This window comes from Cheilinus undulatus, linkage group 4 (assembly GCF_018320785.1).
Source record: "Cheilinus undulatus linkage group 4, ASM1832078v1, whole genome shotgun sequence".
Taxonomy (NCBI): domain Eukaryota; kingdom Metazoa; phylum Chordata; class Actinopteri; order Labriformes; family Labridae; genus Cheilinus; species Cheilinus undulatus.
The window spans coordinates 9454215-9474858 of NC_054868.1; the positions used below are offsets into that span (position 1 = coordinate 9454215).

The 20644-nt window shown below is 38.8% G+C and overlaps 1 protein-coding gene across 4 annotated transcripts in view; it reads right to left on the reverse strand.

The window, feature by feature from the left end:
* Positions 1-20644, reverse strand: part of kcnq5b (potassium voltage-gated channel, KQT-like subfamily, member 5b) — a 239701-nt gene that overhangs the window by 32968 nt on the left and 186089 nt on the right. For all 4 annotated transcript variants that reach the window (XM_041785899.1, XM_041785897.1, XM_041785898.1 and 1 more), the window contains exons 4-8: positions 15983-16158; positions 15018-15143; positions 7660-7770; positions 6744-6839; positions 2454-2548 (exon numbers count right to left, since the gene is read on the reverse strand). In XM_041785899.1, coding sequence (XP_041641833.1) covers positions 2454-2548; positions 6744-6839; positions 7660-7770; positions 15018-15143; positions 15983-16158 — 604 coding nt within the window. The remainder of the gene's footprint in view (positions 1-2453; positions 2549-6743; positions 6840-7659; positions 7771-15017; positions 15144-15982; positions 16159-20644) is intronic.

Sequence of the window (20644 nt, forward strand, 5' to 3'; positions counted from 1 at the left end):
ACGTTGTGCATTATTTATCATGCAATCATTCTAGTGGCATATTTTTAGAATAGTGAAAAAAAAAATCCTATTTTCTGCATTTTTGTATGTTTTACTTGTTAAATATGAGAAATATATTAAAAAAATCATTCCCTTTAATACAAAAGTTCATAACAAATTGGCAAAATGAGTCAAAATCATCATGGATATTTTTATAAATTTGTTCAGCCCTATTTTAATTGAATATTGTGCTGGCTATGGTAGAATGAATTATTGTTCATTTTTTTCAAAAAAATACATGAGATGAGGAACTTAAAAAATAATTGCATACTAATTAACAATTGCAATACTGTGAAAAAAAAAATCGCAATTCAATTATTTTCCCAAATTGTTCAGCCCTACACAGTGGTGATGTAGAAAACACAAGCCAAATTAATGCTTATTGGGAAAAGAGATGGCGTCTCCTCTTTGTCCCTTTCTAGGTTGATCTAAAGTTATGTTAAGACTACATTTTCAACATGGCCACTACAGTAGATCGGCTTCAAACGCCTCCCTCAGTAACCAAATGGCTGGCATCACTGCAGGTAATAACCCAGTGGACCATGAAGTGGTCACTTGGTGGTTCAGTTAGTAAAGTCTCAGCCTGCCATGCTTCTCTGTGTTTGACTCAAACACCAAATGACTCAGAACTTCATTCTCCAGTAGTCACAGTTTCAGTGACTGCAAAAGTAGTTCTGCAGATCTGATTGGCTCATCAGGGCCAAAATTGTCATCATGAATATAACAGCCAAAAACAGTGAATGATGAAAATGCTGCATCAATGTCTCTTTGCAGTGAAAGTCTCTGAACCACTGAGCACAGTGCTCTATCTCAGAGTGAAGAGTTACATTTTCATTTAGTTTACAGGAGCAAGAAACTAGAATGGTTTATAAGCTATGCTATATGGACAAAAGTATTTGGCCACCTGACCATTACACCAACAGGGACTGTAATGACATTGTATTCATATACAGTGCTTAACAAATGTATTAGGCCACCCTAACCCTAACCAAAGAAAGGTTTATGCCACAGCTGCCCTAAATTAACAACATTGGTAATTACCAAAATCCTTTATGTTTCTGCAATGGTTAATAAACCAATATGTCGAAGCTCTTTAACCCAAATCATATTTTTAATGCTGAAATAAAATTACTATTGTTATCCATGAATTTTCAAATTCACTGATTTACAAAAAAACTGAAAAAATAGTAAAGCACATTAATATTTCTTGGTGAATATGTCAAATTATAGTTTATTATAGCAATCCCCGTTCCAGTTCATCCCAAAGGTGCTCGATAGGGATGAGGTCAGGGCTCTGTGTGGGCTAGTCAAGTTCTTCCATACCAAACTCATCAAACCATGTCTTTATAGTCCTTGCTTTGTGCACTGGGGCACAGTCATGCTGGAAGAGAAAAAGGCCTTCCACAAACTGTTGCCACAAAGGTGGAAGCATAGCATTGTCCAAGATGTCTTGGTATGCTGAAGCATTTAGATTAGCCTTAACTGGAGATAAGGGGCCTAGCCCAGACCCTGAAAAACAAGCCCCATACCATTATCCCTGCTCCAAACTTCACAGTTGGCACAATGCAGTCAGGCAGGTAACGTTCTCCCGGCATCTGTCTGCCAAACAGAGAATTGGGATTTGCCCACAGAACACGTTTCCACAGCTCCATGGTCAGTGTCAGTGTGCTTTACACCTCTCCATCTGACACTTGGCATTGGACTTGGTGATGTCAGGCTTGCATGCAGTTGCTCGTCCATGGAAACCCATTCCATGAACCTTAGCAGTTGTTAATCCCACTGTGATTTTATGTGGACTTCCCCTTTGCAGTGAGTTGCTGCTGCTCCTAAATGCTTCCGCTTTCTAATAACATCACTTACAGTTGATTGTGGAATAATCCAGCCGGGATGTAATGTCATGAACCGTCTTGTTGCAAAGGTGGCATCCCTCACGGTACCATGCTTGAAGTCATTGAGCTATTCAGAACGACCTATTTTGTATCACAAATGTTTGCAAATTGAGACTGTATGGCTACGTGGTTGTTTTTTATACACCTGTGGCAATGAGTCAGACTCAAACAGCTGAATTTAGTAATATACAGGTATTGAAAAATACTTTTGTCCATGTAGTGTAGTTCGTTGAGTCAGGTTTTTCTGTTTATTTTGTTCTATCAAGCTGAAATCGAAGTAGCCTGGAAACTTTGTTATTTAAAGGGTTGGGAGGTTATTTTCTTAAAAGACGGAGCTAAATAAATGAGTTTCTTCATCATTGATTTATCAGAGAAGGCAAGTTATATAACCGTAAGATAGACAAGAAAAGCAAAAAACACAAAAAAGATACAAAGTAAAAAAGTACATTACTGAGAAACAGAAAAGATGGCTAGTGAGTTGCACAGACACTGAGTACAGACACCAGCTGCCATAGTTGTACCTACTTTGTAGGGCTGCAGGTATGCAACGCCTTCAAGTGAGGCTTCCAGGTAGCAATGGAAACCGAGTTCTCATCAGCCGCATAACTACGCCAAACACACTGCATGCAGAATACACAAAACCAGGAGGAAGAAAAAGAAAAAAGAGGATAACCCCCCCACCCAAAAGAAAAAACAATGCAGGGGAGGGAGTCAGAAGGGGATAGGGGAGTAAAAAAAAAAAGAACACAAATCAAAAAGCAGATTAGTGAAACAAAAACAGGTGTGTCACACGTCTGTGGTTGGGCGGAGGTCAGGCATGGATACATGCCTGTGGGAAGGCAGGAGGCTCTCATAGTGCCGCCACGTGGCGTCCAGGTAGGGCCTGGAGCTGTCAGTGGAGTAATAACGCCACGCAGCCTGGTACAACATGGGGACGTAGAGGATGAAAAGGAGGAAGACATAAGATGGATGGAAGTCAGGAAGTGGGGAGATTGAAGCAAGAATAAGAATAGAAGAGGTAAGAGGATGAGGAAGAAGAAGAAAGGAAGAAGAAAATGAAGATGTATGTGGGAGAATGCAGGTAAAAAGCAGGAGAAAAAGGGGAGTATAGGTGTAGAAATACAGGAGAAGGACAGAGAGGAACTCTAGAGTGAGCTTCAGGCCACGCTTACATTAAAATGATTCACTTTCAATAGAACCTTTTTTGTTTTGTTTAAAAAAAAACTTCACATTTAAATGACATTTTGATAATAACTGCTGTGCATAAAGATCCTCAAAATGACAGAAAAGGCTCTAATGCACATGCCAGGTCTATAGGTTACAACGTGACTTTGAAATTAAGTGACATGCACATGTACTCTCCTTTCTACAGAGCAGTCAGATGTAAGTGTACAAAAATGGCTACAGCATAAATGCATTCATGGGGTATGGGTCGATCCAATCCTAGTTTAAGATATTGGTGTAATCCAGACTCATTCAGCTTCAACAGGTTTGTACTGATCCATGGGGCTGACACTTCTGGCAGATCTATTCATCTCATTATTATGTCGCTGCCGAGTTCTCAAGTCGGCCAGTACCCAGCATGTCAGAAAAAAACAACAAAGGATAACTAATTTGAATGTTTGTTTTTTTTTTTTTTTTACAATACAAGTTGGGGGCACTCCAAGGAAAAGGTTGCCTTAATTCAGCCTAAATTTTTGGCCCCAACATGCCCAAAAGTCCTCCACAGTACTGTACGTCTATAATTATTTTCAATGATTAAGATGTGTAATTTGGAGGTCAATAAGGGGCCAAAAGGGACACAAATCTTCATATCAAGCAAATTATAGTTAGGTAGATCCCTACAGACATACTGAAAACAGGAACTGGCAGATAACACTGTGGTAAAATCACATGCAGTAAGTAAGAGTGTCTGATTTGAGGCAGTAGAACAAGTTTTGCATGTAAGATGTAAGATCCACGTGGCCTAGACATGTGACAATGTGGTAAGTTGGAGCTATAATGCTCTTCTAAAAGCTGATAAAAGAACTGTTGGATATTTGTATTTTAAATTTGGGTAGACCTGTAGTTCTTTGGCTTTGTTACTAAAAGCGAGACGTATCATAATACTTGCTATGATTTCATTTAGCTAAATAGAGAAGGAAGTGTGGAGCCTCCACACTGCTAAAATCACTCCTGACCTGGCCTCTAGAAGAACGAATGAGAACGTTATTGGCAGATATAATGAAAGTAAAAGCAATTAGCTTTTACATCAGATATCTGGAGCTTTGACATTATTGTATAGAGTGGTGCTAAAGGCTGAAAACTTCCACATATAGCACACAAGCAACTTAACTCCTATCAAGAAAAAATGCTTGGTCAGTTTGCATGACTTTTATTTGTTTGGTTCATCCAGACAAGCTCAGTGAGGGTTTACTTTGACAGCAGAGGGTGAGTGATGACTATTAAGTTAGGAAAACCTTAATTCTGATCATAAATTATTGACAGTCTCTTCCCACAATAAGAAAAATTGGTTGTCATTTTAACACTGGTAGTGAATGAGTATCAGTAGACACCCAAAACCAGGCATCAGACTGGTATCTGAGCTTCAAAGCTGGATTGGTACAACAGTAGTTTCTGTGGACAGATGATAAGGTGGAGTAGAAACTCCAAGTGATACCTAACATACAAAATGAGTAAAATGCAGGAAATGTCAACTAGGAGTACGCAGCAACAAAACCCCGGAGTCCTCCATTGTTGTTGTAGTCCACCTACTACTACTAGTGAACATGTTTAGAAGGTCTCCATTTTCAGGGGACAACTGAATATTACAAGTTTATAAGAGGACAGAGATGAAGATATTTAAGAGTTTGCACTCTGGAACCTGTTTTAAAAACTTTACATTGTCAGGCATCCAACTGCTGTGTAAACTAACAACCATGTGTAGCATAAGGCTACTGTTTTGGGCTGAAACTGTTTTCGCGTAAATGTGGCCTCAGAATGAAACAAAGGTGTAAAGATCAGGCTGGAAGAGGGGGAAGTTGTGAAGATGAAGAAATGGGGAGGTAGGGACGGCTTTTCCTTTTGTTTTTCTGACCTGAAACATTGTACAAGTAGCAAAAAACCTTCTAAGTATTAGAGAGCTTTTCTGCAGAGTGTGGGGCACAGAGAAGCTACATGCTATGAGCTTCTTATCAGGTAGTCACAGGGATTTAGCAAAGTCCATGGAGGAACAAAGGAGAAACTGGAGAATAATAAATCCATAAACATTTAAACAATGTTACATACGGCAGACAATCAGTTTATCTCTCTTTAAGATGAGGACGAAATTTATACCTGCCCCCCCATGAAAATTTAATTCTTTTAAGCAAGTGCCACCAAACAGAGCAAAGCATTTTTAGCGCAGCTTTCCAACCATCATAGTTTTATTTTGGATGCTTACATGATTTTACTTTGGACACAGAAACAAAATTATTTCAGAAAAAAACAAAAACTACCAGGGTCTGAATTATTAGCCTCCCTTATACTAATAGTCAGTTGTGTCTCCTTTTTCCTTTCTTTTGTAATGGTTCTCAACAAGTCTGACACATCTCCTGAGGAATCCCAGCCCATTCTTCTGTGGCCAATCTCTCAAGCTCCTCCACATCTGATGGTCTTCTGGCATGGACCTTCATCTTCACCCCTCAGATTTTAAATGGGATTTAAGTCAGGGCTTTGTTCAGGCCAGTCAATGAAGTTCACGTTGGTCGTCTGGAGGTAGTTCTTCACCAGGAGCCATGTATATTTTGGGTAGTTGTTTTGTTGGAAGACAAAGCAAAACCAAGATCTAGTTTGCAGGCTGCTTGAGGTTTTCTTTCAAAATCTTCACATATCTTTTTTTCTTCATGGTTGCTTCCACCTGTACAAAATTCCCAGTTCCTGACACAATGGAGAGTTCCGGAAACACAATACCCTACTGCCATGTTTTACTGTGAGGATGGCGTTCTCCTGGTTATACTTCTCTCCTTTGCTTCTCCAAACACAAGATTCATCTCTATGGCTAAAGAGCCCTAGTTTGGTCTCTTTGACCAAAGGATATACTTCCAGTATGCAGAACCTTTTCCAGCTTGTCTTTAGCATATTTCCCCCTGTCTTGAAGGTGTCTCTTCTGAAGTAGAAGTGGACTTTGTCTTGGTCTGTACCCTTTCAGTCCATTCCTGTGCAGGGCTCTAGTGATGGTCTTCTTTGAGACGACAGTTCCTGACTTGGTTAAGTCCTTCACAAGTGTCTTGGCAGTTGTTCTGGGGTCTTTAAACACATCTCTCACTAGTTTTATACTGTGTGGCTCTCTTTTAATTTCTTGATGATCCTTCTCATTCAAGTTCTTGACACTTGGAAAGGCTGTTATAACTTTGTAAATCCTTCTGCTTTGTGAGCATCAACAATTCTTTAGTCTAAACTGATTTCTTTTGTTTTTGCCATGATGCTTTCTCAGTGACAGCTCAAACCCTTACTGGAGTTTTTATAAAGTGTGGAAAATAACCCTAAAATTTATGTGCTATTTGTGCTATTGCTCATCAAAAAGATCAGTTCTAAAGGGGGCTGCTAGTTTAGATCCTGGTAGTTTTTTTGTGAAACAATTTTGTTTATGTTTGTAATTTTTTTTTTTTGTAAACTAGTACATTTACAAAAGCTGCATTAGACATTCCTTGGGAAAAAAATGCCATTTTCACAGGGGGTAATCATTCCATCCTCATCTGTATGTGTCATATTTTTGAAATAAAAACAACACAGTCATTATCATAAACATTTAATTTGAAGCCCAAACACAGCGGGAGAAGAGACATTCTGTCTTACCTGGATGAGGTAGGCTGCTGGGTTTCTTCTTTTCTCAAAGTGCTTCTGTCTGTGCTGCTCCTGAACCTTCAGGGCAAAACCTGAGCCCAGAATACCCTGGTGTGATATAAATGGAAATAAGCACTGGATGCATGTGCACAGATAAGACTCTAATGTAGCATTACACACAAAAACACTGGGAAACTGGCTCAATGCAAAGTGACATGACATGTAAAATAAAAACATCCATTCTTTTAACTTTTTTTTTTAGGAAATTCTGCAAACTTAAAGAGGCAACCCCTCAAAAAACATTCTTGTTTTGTTTTTTGTCAGTCTGATCCTGATAGACTGCTTTAAGGCATGATAGCCACAGAACTTTATTTTAACCTTACTGAAACAAAATACCAAATGAAAAATTTGTGGGGTAATATCTCTTCAAATTCAGTACAACAGTTTTAGGAGCTGTCCGTGTAGGCCCTGGTCATCTTAGAGCTGAAAGAGCCTTTAGGAGGAGAGGCAAAATTTCTTCAAGAACCTGTAATCAAGTCCAGGGGACAACTGGACTTGATTGAGGGAGATTTGGATGTTAGGTTGGAGATCTTCTTCCTGTTAACTTGTATGAGTGCACACAATGGCTGCCACGTGCCTCCTGCATTGGTCTGGTGTGTTGGCTATGCATACACTCTAAAGTTAATGCAAGCAAATCCTAGATGTGGTACTACACACATGTCTGGTCAGAGGAGTGGGTTGACAGGGATTTAGATGCGAAAATCACAGTGGAAGTAACAATAGCAGATAGTTGTAAGGAGCTGAAAGACCAGTCACCCTCATGTGAACAATGTGTTCTTGTTCCCGCACAGCCATAAATACTTTTCTCAAACAGGGCAGGACAGATCAATTCTGATTTAAAGGTCGAGATCTTGAATTTCTGACTTACTGCTGGCAAGGCAAAGAAGGAGATGCCCAGGAGAGCAAACCCTGCAGAGAGCATCCGTCCTGTCCATGTCTTTGGTGTTTTGTCTCCGTAGCCAATCGTTGTCAGAGTGATCTGTGGAGAAAGTACTGTATGCTTTAGTCCAGAGGTCCTCAATTCCTTCTTCCTGGGGGCCAACATTTTTCAAGGACAGAAAGCTGAGGGCCAGACATGATTTCTTGGATGTTCATATATATATATATATATATACATATATATATAGATATATATATATATATATATATATATATATACACATACCCTCACACAGAGTATGGCTTAGACAGAGGATTTATTTGCAAGTAATCTAAACAGGTCAGTCATGCTGTCCTTGTATCAGGTGGCATTTTTTTTCACATTTTTTATATTTTTAAAACCCACTGATGCTAAATTTACAAGACTGGAATATTCATTTTAAACATTCATTCAGCATGACTGTTCATGGCTTTAAAATGGCAACCTGTTGTCCACAATATCTGATCAGACCCTGAGATTATTTCAGCCAACCTGGGATCAGTGCAGAGTCCAGAGAGAGTGTAAATAACCAAACTTAGTGCAAATGTTGAACCTTAAGCATTTCTACAGATATAGCCTTTTGTAATGGTTTATTTTGTAAGTTTTGTATTGATTTAAGCTGAGGTAACTTTACTTCCTGTTTAACAGTAGCAGACTTTTATTCTAAAAGCGCCAGAAAGGAATTGACTGAAGTAATACATGGTAACTTGATTACGATGAGAAAAGTTAGTGGAGCAACGTAAACAAAGAGAGCTACAGTAGAAAGTGAAAACTTAGCACCCCCTTAAGCTCTTATGGTGAATTTTTATGCTTTTGGGACCTCTGCAACTACAGTTTGTTGACTTTGTCCAGTGAAAATAAACTGCGAAAACCATCAGTACGAGAGTCAACCGTCATTCAGTCAGGAGGGATGCTACAAAGAGAGTGAGAGTAGGATCCTGCTGAGATGTTTCCCTGACTGCTGCTCTATTACTGCTCAAAGAGCTATAAACCCTCACCTACTGAGTGATTATTTTACCCAACCTAGGATGAGTGCAGAGTCCAGAAAGAGAGTCCTCACTTCACCTGCTGAGTGAAAACTTCACTTATAAGTACACGTCTGAGCCACGACAGTCGTTCTTCTGCATGTCCGTTCTCTCTGAGTCCCCCTGACTTCCCTGCGTGCATCATGAAGTGGCGCATCTCCATGCGTAATTATGTCAAAAATGCCGATCTCTCATGTCATAGGACAGCCTGTGTCCAGGTTAGGAATACATTTTCAGTTATAAACAATTTGTTTTATTATTTTGAGAGTAAGTTTTACAATTTTTTGTTTGCATGAGTTGAGGTGAGGAAGCAGTCTGTCGTGCATGACGCACGGTGCTTTTTTTTACGATGCTCCTCCCTGCTCTAAAGAGAGTTCAATGTATCTAACTCATTTATTGCATAGTAGTATGACCTTTCCTTGTTATAACTATAGAAAAATCATGATAAATGAGTGAAAAATTGTATTTTAAACACCTAAGAGGGTAAAAATTAAAAATTAATATATCTTTTAAAATTTCAATCTTTTTTCCCAAATGTCTCATGGGCCAGATGACACCTGCAGGCGGGCCGGAAGTGGCCCACGGGCTGCCATTTGAGGACCCCTGCTTTAGTCCTTTATAAGGCTCATTTTAAGACTCACAATGCAACAAGATTATAAGAGCATTGCAGAGGACATTTGCAGCTTTGTGAAATGAGCTACTGCAGGCCTACTGACTTTTTTTTTTGGATGCAAAGGTACGTTATGTGTTTGAACAGACAGCAAGTCCTTCAGAGCCCCAAGGAAATTGGCTGATCACACCAGTGTCAAAGTGGCAAACATTATCATCAGCTGTTCCCCTGGTGAAATACAGTTTCTGTAGTAAGCATTTACTCTGCTCATTAGAGCTGACACCTTACCTCTAAACGATGAAACTGCTTCAGGGGAGAAATTGAGAGAAGATGAGACATCTTCAGCCTTAATCTCACGGCCTCATTAGTTAAAACTGTCAGGGTCCCTTAAAGCACCCATGGCTGGCTCAAAAGTCTGAATCTGTTTGTTTTATGCTTTTGGTTTGTTTTTTTTTTCCCAAGAAATCATTGTGAGTAAGTCACTATCATTGTCCTCCATCATATCTTTTGCTGCAGTTTAATTCAGCTGCAAGACAGATATAAAAAGTGGGAGTGTAAACTGAAACACAGAGAGCCGTTGCAAAGGAAACAAAACATCGTTCCTCCAGTTGCAGCAGTGTAAACTGATATGCTTTCAAACTAATGCAGAGTAGCCCATTGCAAGCATTTGCAAGTTTCAACCATAGACTGTAGAAAGAATTGGACAAAGCCTGTGTGACGTCAGCCGTCTGCTTACAATAGGTGGACTTAAACAGCTTTTGAAGCTGTTTAAGTCGAACTTTGAACTTTGGATCAACCCAACAACCCGCCTACTAACTCAACTTCCTGTCAGCTAGCCAGCTAGCATTCTGGTTAAAAGACAGGTAGCTTCTGCCTGTCAAGCTATCTGTCAATAAATGAGATGCACCAATCAGTGCGCAGTGAGGATTTTCCTCGATATAACAGAAATGATTGTGGTACAAAAAAATTCACCCCTGTACAGTGAGCGTACATGAAGACATTAGCTAATGAGAAACATTTGTTTGTTTTTTTTCTGTATACTGATGCACTTGAGAAAACATTAAGAGGAAATATTTAAGTTACTTGCAAATATTTAAGTTACTTGTAGAGTTCACTAAAACATGTCTGCTGGTCACTCAGAAGCTGGTTTGATGTGTCAGGATTTTTAATGAATGGAACAAATAACTGCTATAGCTAATCTAATATTCTCAGGATTTATTTTTATTCCTTTTAACAGCTCTGAGTTGATGGCAGCTTGGTGTAACACTGCATTGAGTTAAGCCACACAAAGTCATTTGAAAAGATGCCTTTAGGGAGAGCGATCATCAGAGAGATCAGATCTGTGTGAGGGTTTCACATGAACGAGTCTGTGTGGCCTTGGTTTTAAACACATCGATGAACGCCTTTGGCTTTAGTTAGTATTTCAGTTAGAGTAAAGGTATTTTGAAGCACAGTGATGTTTTTGTAATCTTCTTTATATAACAAGTCCCAAGACATATGTGGTTTAAGACCCATTTTGGGAGAGCCAGAGCATCCCTACATGTCATCTTAGCACCCCTAAAAAATGCTAATAAGAGCAAGTGTCCCATCACCAGTCAATTTAATGTAAGAGGAATACTGCAAATACTGAGCATATTGCATTAGTCAAGGAAGGTCAGGGTGTTAAGCACTGCCATTTTATTGAGATCAGTTGATCTCAACCTCGTCAGCCGACTGCCAGCTGATTCATACTAGGCTTTCTATTGGCTAAATACACTCATGCTGCCATTATTAAGCTGCTCCAGCCTACCTACTCTTTGCTAGTCCCTCTGGAAGCTGCTTTTGAAACCCTCCTCCACCCCAGCTCCTCCATTAAATTACATCTGATTTAATCATGCCATGCTGTTGTCAATGATGCCTGTCCTACTCTGGGTTTTTTGCTGCTTCTCTCCCTGCCTCAGACTTTCCTTGTACGTGCAGGAAAGGCAGGAGTGTGTGCTGTTCCTGCTTGATGCTTTCCACATAAGCTTGTGGAAAGGTAGAGGATCCCAGAACAGCCATACCACCAAATATAAATAATGGCATTAAATGAGTGTTATAATGAGTGCTGCTGTTGTTGTAAAAGGTGTTCCTAATATTTGGACCCTCTGGTGTGTGAGTGGGGATGGAAAAATATCAAAGATTCCTCAATATGATGCTCCTTACACCAGCACCCACTACTACCTCAAAAAGAAGCAAACAGAAGAATTGTAAGCCTTCTGACAGTCAAGTTGTTTGTTTAATTATATGTAAAAACTTTATCGGCTGATATTTTGGTTATCAGAATTTTGTATTCCCTAAAATCGGTATCAACCCCAAAAAATCCTTATCAATTGAGCCCTGCCAATGACGTCTGTTACTATAGCCACAGTATCAAATCAGGTATTGATACTGTTTGATTTTCACCAGAATAATACCATAGTAAAAAAAAAAATCTGGCACTGACAACCCTAGAGCCTATCACATCTAAATATAACCAATAAATGGAGCTTCTCATGTTCTTATTAGAAGCCTAAAAAAGAAGCATCAGTGGAGGGTATTCCGATTTATTATACAAACAAATTAATTTGTGTAAAATGAAATCAACACTGCTGACTGTTGTTTTTTTTTGTCTGTCTTTCTCCATCCATCTTTCTCTGTGTGTGTTTTCTGCAGACTGATCTCTGTGCATTCTGTTTCATCCATACTCTGATCGAGTTGCTCGACAAAGCTGGCTGCAGCCGAGTGGTATGATTATGATTTTTGAGCTGGTATGAAAATGATGTTTAATGAACCCTAATGTTTATGGATGAGCTGTCAAAGCTCAGAGGCAATAACAAACTGATGTGTGCAAAGATGCAAAGTGTTCTTTTTTTAATGCAGGAGAGAAGAGGGATCAGCCAGGTGAAAATCTTCATCTGATGCAAAGATTGCAAGTTTGTGGGGTTTTTTTCACCTTAAAGCAAACTATGGTCAAGTCAATATACTGGACAGGTAGCTACAGACAACAAAAGAAATAAACTGTGGGGCAAGCTATCATTTACATTCAGGTATTTATTTTACCATAAACTGTATATAAGAAGCTGATGTAGCTCCTAGGACCTCATCGTTCGTAGACAACAGTTTAGAAACAGGGACGTTATTTTGGGGGGGGAACAGGGGGGACATGTCCCCTGCACTTTTTAAAAAGGCAGTTTTGGTCCCCTGCAGTTTTTACCATCCAAAAACAATGTTACACTATATTAAATGGAGACAGATTGAGCACTGGGACCAAGCGGAAAACGGCTGCTCAAGCTGAAGCCTGTTTCTCTTTAGACCGCCCACTGGCCCACAAGCTCATCGATTGGCTGTGCCGTTTCTTGCTAACGTGTGATTGGCCGTCCCTGCTGTCACTCCATCTGGTTGTAAACAGCGCCTGGACTATAGCACATGAGCACACCGGTGTTTAGCTAGTTGGACATGAGTCCACGTTCATCTGTAAGTTGTTAACATGTTGGGCGTTTGTTCTGCCTGTGTCACGTCAGCTAGACGGATTTTAATATCAGAGGTTTCGTTTACATTAACATTGAATGTGTGTCTGTGTGTGTGCGTGCATGTGAATGTGTGTTTGCTAATTAGGCGCAGCCAGGTGGCAAGATGTCGAAAAAAGAGAACTGGATACAAGAGACTTCTTTAGAAGTGAAAGTGTAAGTTACTCAGAGGAACACATTACACCACAAACTCCTCCCCCTCATCCATCAGAAACTCAGGCTCTCTCCCCTCCTATTATTATTATTATTATTATTATTATTATTACTGTAGAGCCTCAACAACACAGAGATTTTTAAAAAGCGTATATTTAAAGCCAAAGAGATACACTTTTTGATTTTTTTTCATGTATTATTTGTGTTTTGAAAGGCAGCCACTGTTTAAAAACACTAACAATGAAAGTTTGTGGGAAAAATAAAATAAAACCTTGGATTATAAATGTGATTTTATACATCCATATTGTTTGTGAATAAATTAGACATAATAACTGAGAAACTGAGTTTTTTCTTCAGACTATACCATCAAAATCAATGATTGTTGCATACCAAATTGTCCCACTGTTCATATGTCATCCAGCAATATATTTTTGTCAGGTGACAGATAATAGAAATCCAGAAGAAGATACAGGAGGAGGTAGAGCAAGAGAGGCTGGAGGAGGTAGAGGAGGAGAGACTGGAGGAGGTAGAGGAGGAGAGACTGGAGGCTCACAGGTGAGGCTGAAAGAATAAAGATATGTTATTCATGAGATTGAGCATTGTGACAAATGTTAGAGTGATGATAATCTTATTTTTATATCTTACTATAGCTTATTATAGCTTATTTTTACTCAAAAATTAGGTATAATTTTATGTAAATGAGGCCTATTGACCATACCCCCCGTACTCAAACCAGTTGTATCCTCCCTACCTCTGAAATCAAAATTTCGTCCATGTTTAGAAACCTAAGAGTTTAGCACTTTGGCTGTCTGCATCTGTCTACATCTGTTGTGGCAGTTTGCATAACTTTCAGTTAGATTTATTTTAAAGACACATAATGCACATTATGCATATTACACTGAAATATCTACGTACATTAATTTCAAATGAAACCATCCCTGTGTATACATTTCTTTAAAGTGTTTATGACAGTTTCCAAAAATTATTCCTAAAGTTTACGAAGACAGAGCCATTTTATAACTGTAAGGAGACATTTCTTTTTCAAGTTCAATTGCCGAAATTCACCTCTGTAACACGAAACACGCCAAACTTGGCATTTCCAGCAAGTCAAGAACAGAACCACTCAGCATTGCCCACCTATGTGGCCTCCTTCTCAACACTACAGCTTGATTTAAATTGAAGACTCAGTTAAATAAAAATAGCATATAATAAGAAAACCAACATTTTATTTTCATGAATAAATTTCTAGAGGAATCTTGAGAGGAATGAGGAGAAATGCATTCAAAAGTGCACTTCTGTATTCACATTGGAAGTGGTCCCAGTATGTGCCTGGCTCTAGCATCGCTCCCAGAGCAGCCTGTGGTGAGCTAATACATATCCTAATACCTCTGAAATATGTTTTCACTAAAACTACCACCATCCCCGGCACTCTAAAGAAATCAAATGCCTCCAGATCAGACTATTAGGTACTGACCCTAACACATTTGCTAGATCAAAAATATCACATTTAAATCCCTATTCTCTTCCTTAGCTGCCTGAATCTGGTGCCAAATCATGTTTGGGATCCCTGCTTTCTGCACTGAAGTATCTATAAACCCATTAATTGTAAGTAACTAGATAACTTCACTGTCATGATATTTAAGAAAAATTTCCCCTCCACATTAAGGGGTGAAATAATTCAGAGCTGCCTTAGATAAGTGGACTCCTTCTCCTTGGGAATCAGTATTCCCACCACACTACACCACGCTCCTGGGATAGACTGTTTCTCCCATATTAACCTCAGTAACCACCACAGAAATCTAAGGACGTATGGTGCGCTTTTATAAACCTGGCTCATTTCATAACTTTCGTATTTTAAACTTATTTTTTTAAGGAGAAATCGCCCTCTGTTGTAAACAACGAAGATGCATTTTAATAGCATATCAGCATCAGATAGTCTTTGTTTTTTCTTAATCTTGTAAATCTAAGCAGCAGATATTTTTCTTCACTCACCGTGCCCCACCACAAGGCATCAGCGTAGGTTGCAAAGTCCTTGTTGAACTTGTTCTCCACAAGGTAGACAAGGAACGAAGAGAAGATGAGGACCAAAAAGCCGATGTACCAGGCGGTCACCAGCTCCTGCAGGCAGAGGTCAAATATTACTGTCAGAATGTAATCATGACGAAGGAGAATTCATGTGATGCAAAACCACTTTAGTGAATTAATATTCACTTAATCCGCTTATCCATAAACTCTTAGGGTATATGAAAACTTTCAATGAAATCACAGACCATGTGGTACATTTTACTAAGCCTGTCATTAAATCAACTTTGGCCTTTTTCAGGTTAATTTATAAAATGACAATATAGAACAAAGTGCAGACAGGCAGGTGTAAATATTGTAAAGGTTATTAGGCTGGTATTTAAACCATTTTTACTCTTGTTAATGTCATCTTCTAAGAAAAATCATTCTGGTTCTTCAGTATCACAGAGAGTTTGGGGGAGGCAATGAAGGAAGTTGATCCGAGTGACCATTTATGGTTCCTTGCCCCATAAAGGGTTAACAATTAAGCTAAGAGACTCTCTGCATTTATACTGTCTTAAGCTAAGGGTAATTTTCTTTTATTTGTAGAGTGTAAAAGGAGGTTCTGATCACAAATTAAAAAAAACATGGTTAGTATTGTTAACAAAGCAGATCTTTTTATGTCTTTGCTTTTTCCCTCTGTACCTGTGCAGGTTGTGTTTTTAACAGTGAAATGTATGAAATGCTCTGAATATTTGGAGTTGAAAATGCTTAAAAAAATTAAAACATGATAAATCCCTGATTGTCAGATTTGCTTTTTTCTGTCAAAGACTCATCACCATGAATTTCTGTGTTGTACTCCTCACAGGGGTTTTAAGAGACAGCAGAGTATTTACAGTATAAACTCTACAGCTTGGAGGAGCAGGTCACACTGTGTATACTTATCTTCCGCTCACCTTGCTATGTGCGTAGACCACCGAGCCCAGCAGCTTCCAGGTTCCTCCTCTTCGGTCCATCCGCACCATGCGGAGGATCTGCAGGAAACGAAGGCTCCGCAGGACTGAGGTGGCGAAGATGTTGCCCTGGCTACCAGCTGACACCACGGCAACTGACGCTATCAGCACAATGATGTCTGAGGGGCAGAGATACAAGGACTCCATATCAAAAATATGCACCAAAATAATTCAGTCTAACAACCCTAAAGACAGAGAACCAAACGTCATCTCTTTATTCTTAAGCTTTAACCAATGCAGAAATATCTTTATTTATATTCACTGAATTTAATCATTAACTCTGAACATGGTTTTCATGCCTTTCAAAGTTGTTTTTATTTTTTAAAATAAGATAGACTGGGCATTCTGTTGTTTTAAACCCCACATTTTTTAAACATAATCTCTCTGTTTAAAATAATAGTTAATTCTAATGGGAAATGTGTGAATTAATAATTGCCATCCAAAAAAGTTTAGAATATATCATCATTCTACTACCAACTTAACACACAGAAAACATACAATAGTATGTTCTGTAATAAAAAATCGGTGCGCACATAAAAGTAAGATACATTTGTTTTCTCTCTTTTTCATGACATTTGATTAAATCTGATCATAGAATTCAGGAAAAACTCTGCAAAGCTATTGTGATGCATTTTATTTTGACTGGATCATTAAAGATGAAAATACATTTAAAAAAACTGTTTCCTTACTAATTTAAGTTCTTATCTTTTCAGATCCACCACCCTGAAAAATCCAGACTAAAAACTATCAATCTTTTATTTGTTATATTAACATTTATAAGAAATTCAACATCTTGTATTTCCTTTTAACAAAGTTCAAACATCAATTATGAAGACTAAGGATATTATTAATGGATGAAATGTTCCTCCTCTGTCTTCTTTACAAAACAGTCAGTGCTGAACATGATAAAAAAAAAATCTTTTACTGCAGTCTATTGTGAATCCAGTGGAACAATCTGATCATCTTTTAAAAAAATCAAATACAATGAGAGTTTGCAGATTTGATAAGTCAGAAAACAGTTCTCAAGGATTCTCACTGATCTCCTGAACATCCTGCATGTTCATGATCATGGCCTGAAACGAGAGGACATTCAACATAAATAAAAATATTAGTGCTGCCAAATCACTAAAAAACTAGTTTAATTTTTAATTGATACAGGCATTGTGATGAATTACTCATAATGAATCACTGCATATAGAAAGAAAGAGAGGAAGTGGCACCCTTACTGCATTATACACTATAATAAATAGCTCATTTTAACTTCTACATCTTACCCTATTTGTCACCTTAACCACAAAGATACAGCCCACTTTAACCTGAACTTGCTGCTTGCCTTAATAATATTGATCTCTTGGATAGATAAAATAGAAGAAAATTAAAAGCCAATGAGATTTGGGCATTTTCCCCGCTATGTTACCATAGCTGCTGCGGATGGTTAAATATATATATATATATATATATATATATATATATATATATATATATATATATATATGAGTTATATATATGAGTTAAATAAGTATATATATATATATATATATATATACTTATTTAACTCATATATATATATGAGTTAAATAAGTGTAAATAAATGTTTCAGGATGTGGGTGATGTGTTCAGACCTTGTCAGTGTTCTGTTATGTAGAGGTCTCTTTGTTTGTTTGTGTGTTTTATGTTTATCTAGTTGTATGTATTGTCAAATTGGGATGGAGTGGAGTCCTGGAAGAATAGCCGCTGCTATGCAAAAGCCAATGGGGATCTAGATAAATTAAACTTAACAGAGCAGGGTCAATGACTGCTAAAGCGCATGGTGCATAAAAGCTGCCAATGCTCTGCTGATTCCACAGCTGAAGAGTTCTGAACTTCCACTGAAATTAAGGTAAACATAAAAACTGTGCAGTGGGAGCTTTATGGAATGAGTTTCCATTGCCAAGCATCTGCATGTAAGCCTCACATCACCAAGTCCAATACCAAATGCTTGATGGAGTGGTGTGAAGCATGCCGACACTGGGCTGTGGAGCAGTGGAATTGTGTTTCTGTGGCAGTTAGATGGGCGAGTCTGGGTTTGGCGGATCCCAGGAGAAGGTTACCTGACTGCATTGTGCCAGCTATGAAGTTTGGTGGAGGAAGAATAATAGTAATGGGCTATTTTTTCAGGGTTTGAACTAGGCTCCTTACCTCCAGTGAAGGTCAGTCTTAATGCTCCAGCACACAAAGACCTTTAGGACAATGCTATGCTTCCAATGTTGTGGCAACAGTTTGGGGGAGGCCTTTTTCTATTCCAACATGACTGTGCCCCAGTGCACAAAACAAGGACTACTAGACACTAGGGCTGGGAATCACTACAATATTATCATGATACTTGGGTCACGATTCGATATTATTATGATTTTAAACATTTTGCAGTACAGTGAGTATTGCATTACCTTATATTGTGATATATTGCGATCTGTACCATTTTTTCAACTGTTTAGCTGATTTTATTTTCATGTAGCACTTCTTGAAAACCTTTGTGACCATCACCTCTTCTGACCTCATTGGACAAACAATTGTCCAAATAATTGATTTTGTTTTTCCATTATCATAGACTTCAGTCCATATTACCAATTAATTTGAAAAAATGGATACTTGGTAGAAGAGTCGATACGGTATATCACCACACAAGATATCGCGATACTATGCTATATTGAGTTTTTCTCCTACCCCTAACAGACATGGTTTGATGAGTTTGGTGTGGAAGAACTTGACTGGCCTGCAGAACCCTGACCCATCAAGCACCTTTGGGGTGAACTGGAATGGGGATTGCGAGCCAAGCCTTTTTGTTAAACATCAGTGCCTGGCCTCAAAAATGCTCTACAGATTGAATGGGCACAAATTCCCACAGAAACACTCCAAAATCTTGTGGAAACCCTTCCAATCATAGTGAAGGCTGTTTTAATTGCAAAAGGGGGGCAACTCCATATTAAAGTATGCATTAATTTGAATATGCCATTGCAGTCCCAGTTGGTGTAATGGGTAGCTGGCCAAATACTTTTGTCCATATATTGTAAGCGCTTCCTGTACATGCATGGATTCTCTCCATGTTATCGTTTCCTCCCACAGACTAAAAGATGCTTGCCCAAGACAGCTGAGTTTAGCTCCAAACAGGATAAGCCATGAAGATAATGGAGAAATTATTTTGGTTAGTGCTGATGTAGCAGAAGTTTTTTGGTCAGATCAAATTAAAAAAAATGAGAAATAATGATGCCAAAATGGCCTACTAAAGACACACTACTGAAGACATCCAGTAAAACCTAAAAACATCAGTGTGTTGGTCACCGTGACATTTACTTCACATTTTCAATTTACTTCATTTCATCCTGAAACTACAAAATGATCAGACCTACTGGGTCTCAGGAGAAAAAAACACTACAGCCCCTCGAACACACTGAAAAATGCTTAACTGCTATGATCATAAAGGTTTCCAGTCTCCTGATATAAAAGCATGTAAAAGAAAAGATGCATTACCCTGATTTAAAGGTCTAAAGGTAACATGTTTTCACCTCTCTTCAGCTAAGTCTAAATATGACTGCAGCAGATGTAGTGTGTCATGGACATGAACAGAACAATAATGTAGTGTTTACTCTCCTATATACTCTATGTTTGTACATCGATCTGCTGGAATCAATGCTGCACGAAGGAGACTGCACACAGTCGATGTGAAATGATCAAAATCTCTGTGCTGCATGTCACTGAGCATCTCTGAGCATGCTCTGTGGGCTTCACTTTGTTTTACTCTTTATTTTCCAGTGAGCACATTTAAGTGCAGGCCAGCTTTATTATGGCATAGGCTGCAAATCATGATGGACAGAAACACAAATATCAACAAACAGAGGCAGATGTGCAGAAGCCTGCTCAGAGCAAGTTCACACAGAAACTACTCTGAACAACTGAATAACATCAAACCCACAAAGTAATAAGCTCCTTTGACAACAGAAATAACAAACTTCCTCTTCTTTCCCCGATCAATCCTCTCTCAAAGATCTTCCACCTCAGTGACGCACCATGTGAAACTCTAGCCTTATTTAGTTCTCTCTGTGCGGGAGGTTTTCCCTCATAATTAGCCACCACTTCCACTCCTGTCCTCATGCCGAACCCACTTCTTTAGAGAAAACGCTGACCAAGATGTGGCTAATGGCTCCTGTTCTCAACCACAGACCAGTTGACCCATACTGGGAATGGAGAGACGGGGAAAAGTCAGGAGCAGCATGAAATATACATAAATGACACCCAGGAGAGGAGAGTCTCAGAGGGGTGACAGCAGGTTTACTCCACCTGTGAAGGTGCAGAGAGGAAAATGTGTTCAGAGTGAATGACAGGAGGATTGTGTGGTTGTGATATGTTGCTATGTCAGTGAGAGTGCACATACAGGCCAACAAGCTAGCAGTCAAAATGTGAAAATAGGGCTGCTTTCATGTAGATGTGACATCAAATCAGGCCCATATCAAATAATCAGATTATAGAAATGTTAAAACATGCTTTTTTTATGGGATGTATGGATAGAGCCTCGAGATCAAGTCTGAAAATTCTAGCCTGATCTTACCTAAGCCAGTGCACATCCTCTCA